Source organism: Poecilia reticulata, linkage group LG6 (genome assembly GCF_000633615.1).
Source record: "Poecilia reticulata strain Guanapo linkage group LG6, Guppy_female_1.0+MT, whole genome shotgun sequence".
NCBI classification, from domain to species: domain Eukaryota; kingdom Metazoa; phylum Chordata; class Actinopteri; order Cyprinodontiformes; family Poeciliidae; genus Poecilia; species Poecilia reticulata.
Window position 1 is genome coordinate 13,615,816 of NC_024336.1, and position 8,022 is coordinate 13,623,837.

At 37.2% G+C, this 8,022-nt stretch overlaps 1 protein-coding gene across 10 annotated transcripts in view; it reads right to left on the reverse strand.

Moving 5' to 3' along the window:
- shank3a (SH3 and multiple ankyrin repeat domains 3a) overlaps positions 1 to 8,022 on the reverse strand; it is a 140,030-nt gene that overhangs the window by 49,997 nt on the left and 82,011 nt on the right. For 6 of the 10 annotated variants that reach the window (XR_001776702.1, XM_017305277.1, XM_008411317.2 and 3 more), the window contains 3 exons: positions 7,443 to 7,481; positions 6,749 to 6,775; positions 6,190 to 6,249 (listed from right to left, as the gene is read on the reverse strand). The exons of the other annotated variants lie outside the window; for them this stretch is intronic. Coding sequence is in view for 5 of the 6 variants with exons in the window: in XM_017305277.1 (XP_017160766.1) it covers positions 6,190 to 6,249; positions 6,749 to 6,775; positions 7,443 to 7,481 (126 nt within the window). In the remaining variant the exon portion in view is untranslated. The remainder of the gene's footprint in view (positions 1 to 6,189; positions 6,250 to 6,748; positions 6,776 to 7,442; positions 7,482 to 8,022) is intronic. 10 annotated transcript variants of the gene reach the window in all.

Below are 8,022 nucleotides of genomic sequence, written 5' to 3' on the forward strand. Positions count from 1 at the left end.
TGGATCCCTGCAGTCTTTATTAAAGTTCAGTTCAATGTGGTGTAATAGACAGACACAAAACATAACACAATCAGAGACACGCTAGCATTAGCTCCCAAAAACGCACACGATGCACATGGGATATCAGCCATTTACAGCAGTAAACTCATACTGGTTACTGCATCCAAAATATAAGTGGAGGAATAGCAGCTGGGGAAAAGAGAAGGCACTTGTTGAGAGGAGATAGGGCATTGTGTGTCAAAAGAAGTTAACATTGAAAACAAATACAAGTAAGGGCAAAACGGGGGAAGGAAATTTGAGTTTAATGAAAAAATGAATGTGAGCACAGGAGAAAGGGAACAGAGGTGACAAGCAATTAAGAAGGTGATGTGGAAAGGTGCAAGCGAACTCGAGAGAACACACAAGGCTGAATAAAGCACAGAGCCAATAAATACAGAAAAGGGTTGGTCACTCTGCTCTGAATCAAAGGTATACGAGGGATTTCTGCGTGCTCATCTCACAGGACTTCCTTAGCTTAGAAGAGGGTGAGGGAGTGGTGCAGTCTGGCTCATCAGTATTCCACAGAGAGAGCGTCAGATGGGATAAAAAAAAGGAGAAATCCTAAAGACTACCAATTTAAGAAAGTACACCAAGTACGGGAAGAACAAGAAAAGCTTTTGTGAATGACATGCGAATCAGAGGAAATAGCAGAACAAAGAACAAGGAAGAAGATGACTGAAAAAAGAAAAGAGCAGAGGGCGGGAGTCTTGTAAATTATAGTGGGAGGAGGAGGAAGACAAGAGGGAGGAAAACTCCAAGGCTGACTCAGAGGGATCCCTCTTCACTTCTCATCTCATCTCCTCCCCTCTTGCATCCCTTACAGGCCTGAAGAGAGCTGCATGACAAGGCTCTTCTTTCCCTCTCATTTCCCTTTCATTTTATCTTCTGCTTCCCTTCCTTCTATCAACCTATCAGGGAAAACAAAATCATTAAAAGCCTGCCTCTGCTTGAACAGAAAAAAATGTGGAAATGATGTAGCATGACAGAAAAATCTGATCACCAGTTTCATAAAATTGCAGCTGTGGTTTGAATCTACCAACTATTTGGCTACTATTAGATTAGGCTTCAGACGGCGTATGTAAAACATGGCCCTACATGACTTAGCAACAAAAATGACAAGTCCGCTTCTGAAATAGATTAACAGCAGTGTTAAGAGAAGATCTTGTATATTTTTAGGTTTTAGAAAAATATATTTGCATCCACGTCTTTTTATTATCAGTTAAGAAAATATGACATTCCATCCTTGGCTGCACTGCAACCGACTACTAAACACGTAACGTGCTCTTAGTGCTTCAAAAACTGTATATCCAAAATCAGTCCTAAATTAAATTATATTTTTACCTGAATTGTTAGTCTGTGGAAGTGAATTTGACAAGGCAGACCATTATGCAGACATATGTAATGGCATAGGGGCTGCACAGTGGCGCAGTTGGTAGAGCTGTTGTCTTGCAGCAAGAAGGTTCTGGGTTCAATTCCCGGCCTGGGGTCTTTCTGCATGGAGTTTGCATGTTCTCCCTGTGCATGCGTGGGTTTTCTCTGGRTACTCCGGTTTCCTCCCACAGTCCAAAAACATGACTGTCAGGTTAATTGGCCTCTCTAAATTGTCCCTAGGTGTGTGTGCATGGTTGTTTGTCCTGTGTGTCTCTGTATTGCCCTGCGACAGACTGGCGACCTGTCCGGGGTGTACCCCGCCTCTCGCCCGGAACGTTAGCTGGAGATGGGCACCAGCAACCTTCCCAACCCCACTGAGGGACAAGGGTGAAAGAAAATGGATTAATGGATGGATGGATAATGGCATATGTTGTTTGGATCATCCTCCGATTTGAAAAATGAAGGGATCGGAATGACAATTTTATCTTAATATTTAAAAGCTGAAATTCCCACACATTTCTTTTATCCGGATTTGTCCTGCAGCTGACTACTTGTTGACATTTTGCAATGCTGGTCTGGAACATAATTCAAATGATGCATCTAGTGATTTAAGTATAAAATAGATGATTTTTTTAGTTGCTTCCCATTTTAGATCGAGTTAAAATAACTTACAACAGTTCTAAATATAGAAGTCCTGCAGTATTTACAATGTCTGGYGTTATTTCCTGTCGGTATTTCCTTTATATATAAAATGAAGCATGGTGTCATTTATTTAAATATCAGGGAAACTGTGGATAACATGCTCTGCAAAAAAAAGAGGTCAGGACACAGGGCTTTTCAAATTTGCTGAAAGCTACTCCATCTGACACCACCAGGCAAGACCATGACCTTTCTGTGCAGCTTTTCAAACCACTCACAGCGGCCACAAGTCTAACTGCACATGGCAGAAAAAGAGTCGGTACAGGTCAAACTGTGAATCACGTCGTACATGATAGAGAGGTTGTTAGCAGAAAGCATATCAGTGTTGCTGTTGAATATGCATTTCCATCAGTCAATAGCTGCTGTTTATGCCACAGCTATCCCGTTCATGTTTATTCATACACTGATTAACTCTGCGACTGCTGTTTCTGCTCTGCTTCTAATTACCATTTTGTGTGAGGCTACATCTCACTAAGTTAGAAATATGTACTGCGAGTGGATCTTTTAATTTCAGTAAGAGGCTAAATGTGGGATAATCCTGTCAAGCAGGGCACACCATATGGGAACGTTTGGAAAACAAGCAAGCTGGAAAAACGTGTCAAAAAAAGTAAAAGTGTAAGGAGAGGACAGGTGGTGTGGTCAGCATGGAGCAGGTAGGTGCGTGGGCAGGACTTTGCACCCTGCTGCTACTCTGATTGGACAGTAATGTCCTTGCCTAGAGCATGTGACCCTGTCCACTATCAACAACACACAAACACCTTGGGACATTGCAAATGACTAATGACAGAAACCTTTTCACAGACTGACATTAACATATTATAGCACATAAATAATTTTATGTGAACAAATATATCAGTGGTTGACTTTTTTTTTAGCATTTAGATGTTTAAACATGGTACATTAAGGTATGATGTGTAGTCTTTATATAACAGTGCTTTTGGTTAGTCTTGTTAATGAACTATGAGTCACTGTTTGTCCTGAAAAGGCATTTTCTGAGTTCTTCWTATGGTGGCATACCAGAGGAAACAGTTGCTGACTCACCCCAAACCTCAGGGCATAGAATGATTTTATGTATTTTGAAATGTATAATTTCTAATTTCAGCAAAGCTGATGTGCAATAGTGACCTGTCCCTGCTCAGTCTAGAGCAGGGACAGGTAGAGAAGCCTTTCCTGTCTGGGACATTAGTACACATCTTAGCATATGATGTTTACAATAAGATGATAGGACTAATAAAATAGTATTGTCATATTATTGTTATGACATGATAATACTTATTGCATTACATTTGGTCTTATCGTATTATGTTTGGTCTCTTCATAATGAATTGGTTTGTCTGTTTAGCTGGTTATAAGCTTGTCTTATTTCATAGAGTGCCAACGTTGTAGCCAAGGATCAGATTACACTCAGACTTGTAACCAAAACAATAACACAATGGTCTATGTCTCACAGCAAATTGTCAATATGGCAAACCTTCACGTTAACAGCTAAATTAGCAAGATACAAAATACAARCATATTAAAATATGGTTAGAAACACTTTTTGCCCTAAATTATTGCCTGGTGAGTTTTTAATTTCTTTAAAAACTACATATTGATTTAGAGAACAAAATGGTAATTGATATTTTACTATAAAAATATCTTCCTGCCCATCCTAGTACCAAATCTGTAAGTAAGTAATTGTTGTTGAAAAACCATCCTCTATAAAATAAAAAAATAAAAATAAAAAACCCACAGATACCAAAATGCAACATATATCTTTAGATATCCTTTTCATTAATGACAGCCAGTTAAAACAAATATTTTTGGCTGAACTGCAGGTAGAAAAGCATGCTTTTACTAAAATAGCAGAGGGCTTTAAATGAAGAATAATAAGGCAGAGCAGCATTTCTTCTAAGTGTGCCTCAGATATTCAGACAGCTGGTTGTTGAATACTTAAAGGCTGCAGTTTATCTAACTTGTGGGAGGCAATTACTTGTTTCATGTTATGCAAAGCCAGTCACACAAGCAGACATGTGCACACACACTTCCTGATGCAAACAACAATGGAGGGATGTTACTTCTTGCATATTAACAAAAAACACTGGAACACACCAAATGCTTYTCATGCCACTGCTGCATACAGATAAAGTACAATTAATTCGTCTCAGTCTCACTATAGGAAACTAAACATTAAATTTAGACTCCAACGCTTTGATCGGATGGTTTTACCTAAACTGATGCATAAAAAAGGTCAACACAAAAACAAAAAAGATCAATAAAATTGAGACAGAAAGCAGGCACCAAATGTCCTGTAGAATCAAATAGACATTTTCCTAAATTCACCAAAAGCAAAATTTGTTCAAATTACATCCCAAAACTGCAAAATACACTCAGTAYCTGTTGCTTGGTAACTGTCAGATGCCTTTGCGTTCAGTATTAACAATAGCTATTTGTATTATGAAAATGAGAGAAACTCTATGAACTTTATCATTTGCATAGAGGCTAATGATCTTGTCCAAAACCCATTTAAAAACAATGTAAAAATACGATTCAATAACTTTTAAAGCTTTTTAAACAAAACAGGGAATGTTCTTCAAATAAAAGGTTTAACAGAGATTTTCCAGTTGATGTAGCAGTGTGCAGAGTGTCTSCTAAAGTTAATGCTTGACCTACTTTGCGTTAAGATCACAATAGGTCCTTCCACAACCCATTCAAAGTAGACCTTGAAACCACCCAATGGAAGCCACAAGTGGRCATKTGGGTGTTTTTTGTTTCTATGGCTGGTCTAGGTGTCCTCTGTTACACATGGCAGTGTTAATATTCTGCACACACAGGGTGCGGCCAAACCCCATTAATCATGTTTGTGAATGTCTAATCTCAACATTACTTGCACTGGTTTCATTTTCATGGCTGTCTGCAAGATTTATAATGGCGTTTTGAGGGGGTATATGTGCTCTGGTGTGTGTGTGTAGGTGTGTGCATGTGTGTGCTTGCATGCGCTTGTGCACACTAGATGTAATACACTGTTACGGAAGCATGCTCTCAAATGTGTCACCTTGTTGAGGTGAAGAATGTCCCAAACTTGCACTTATTGCCTTTAGTGGGAAATGAGGAGAGTGGGACGCAGAATGTTGACACACATTTCTGTACCTTTWAATATCCTTTTTTGTATTTGCTTGAATTATGAGTTTCAACAAATGTATATGGATATGTATATATTAGTGGAACTATGTGTGCATGTGTGTGTTCAAGTGCGCAGATGCTTCCGTGCGCACAAGTGTAAAAAGAGCTTGACCTGGTTACCACCTGTTACCATGGAGATGGTAAGTGGCCTTTCAAGAGATGTCCAACAGGATGATGAGATCAGATTACATCGGTGAAGGGAAAGAGCGGTAACAAACACTGAAGTGAGTATGATAAGGAGCACAAATGGAGGATGTAAGGAGGCTTAGGGATGGACCTTGGAGGGCTACAAATGGAGTGCCCCAACAGGAATCCTAAACCACAAACCCACAATACACACTCTGTTTGACAAATGCTGCATACACACATGGAAACATCAGATGTCAGATTAAGAACAGAGAATGAAAACAAATGCTTGCTAGTTTTGTGGTCTGGCGGCTGTCAGGAAGTGCTGAACTACCAACTGCTCAATTACCTATGACTAGCAGGCTGCYTGGAGAGCTGGAAGTTGATGTAAATAGTGGACAGCAGGACTGTTTATGTAGCCAAAACTAGAGACAGCAACTGGTGACAAAAGAGAAGTCGATGGATAGTAACAGGTTGATGACTAAGCTGGGAACAATTCTTAAATCTGAGCAAGGAGCTGATGAAACATATCTTCAGACTCTAAAATGTTGATTTATCCACACATTTACATCTTATAAACAGCTTTTGAAACCTTTCTGGACTATTATTGGTTATAGTAAACTTTGTTTTACCTCAATCATACTGCAATTTGACAACCCAAAAAACTGACGAACCTGAGTAAAAAATTGTAATGTACAAGAAAGGATTTTAAGACACAGCTTATAATAGTGTTCAGAATTAATTTTCAACTTTTTCAGCCTTTAGAAAACAAAAGAAAAACGTCAAAGTTACCTTCATGGTTATTGGTAAAGTCAGTGTAATCATCAACGTCTTCAATGCATGAGGCGTGAGCTATAGGGCATGTAAATTAATTAATACATACTTGATAAAAACAAGCACACATAGCAGAGTAACACTGCAATGCTAAAGCTATAATAGCTACAGTATTTTACTTTAAATCACATTGTTCTGAAAAACATACACCTCTATCTTCTAGAGAGAATTTTATCAGGACAAATGATACATTTTGGACATTTAGTTGGTGATTGCTCCCTGCCAGTAGGGAAAAAAATTTATATAGAGGAAGTGTTTTCTTTTTCCCACCAGATACAATGAAAAACTTGCAGAGAGCAAAACCAACTTATGARAACTAATATCTTATATAATGTAAAATACTAYTACTAATAATAATACTAATCATTATCACAATCATCACCATTATCAGTGTAATCTGAAATATTAAAGGCTGACATTTAAGTGAGATAAGTTGCTACATTATTCTACTGTTATGTAAAATTATAGATTCAACACACAGGATTCAAACAAGAGGACACTGATCTACTCTATTTACCGTCGGAGTCCAGGCAGTCACTTTTTACTATAAGTAAATATATAAAAAAAGAACAAATGAATGTATAAAACAGAATTACTGTGTATGTAATACAGCTAATATAGTGTCTCTATATGCCAATGAATCATTCTCACTCAAGAGCAAACAGTATTCTGTACATGAACTGGTCGCCAGGCTTTCACTTTAAAGTGCACTAACTATAGTTGAAAGTAATGTTTCAACAAATCTTTTTAACTGACATACAAATTATATCCATATCTCTATATAATCAGAAAATGACCAGATTTCTATGCAAACAATCCTCATAAAAGTCCAAACTTTCTAACAATATTCTGGAAAATATTTGCCAGTAGCTCTGAGGCTACGTTGTCAAAAATATCAAGACAATAGAGACATGTTTACATGTGCAGGGGTATCAGAAAAACTTTATCTTAAAGAGGAATTGTCAGTTATGCTGAAATGTAAATATAAGGAATATCATCAATGCATATTGTATATGTACTTATTACAGCCATTTGCAAGAATATTCATTTTGTCAGATATTATAGGTTGGACTTGAAGGACAAAAAAAAAATTCAAATTGTTAAAACTATTTTTAACAATTTGTAGTTAGGCATTTACTGATATGTGTATATAAGGACCATCCCCTTCATCAAAACATCCACACAYATTAATATCATTTAATCAGATTTACCCAGTCTGATCTCATCGTAGACATGGTCCTCTAGTAAAACTGGTGATTAAAGGAGTAATACAAAACACAGGAAAAACAGAGATTAGTGCTTTGCACTTTGCTCTTTGGAGGTTCTGGGGATGGGGCTGAAAATCTACTTATTAGGTCATTTTCAGAATCTCTGAACAGGGAAAACATTTTAGTTAAAGGAGCAAAAAATACTATTAAAAGAACCAATCATTTTCATCTTATTGGTTGAAAATTACTGATTCTCAACCAATAAGATTAATCGGTTCACTCCTTGAAGACACGGGGTGGAAACACCCCTTGTCATCTTTTCCAGTCATTGAGTTTTTTATTTATTTATTTATTTATTTATTTTCACACTTAAATGTTTCAGATCAAAAATTGTATCTCATTAAAAAAAAAAGATTAATACAAAAGGCAATTTAGATAAGAATTTTATTTAGTAAGTTACAGAAAATAAGAACATTATCAAGGCATGGTGGGAAGGAGTAATCCTCCCCTTTGTTAAATCATGAGTTAATTAAAAGTTTCAGGTAATTTTGATTCATTACCTCTTCATTTAAAAAAAAAAAAA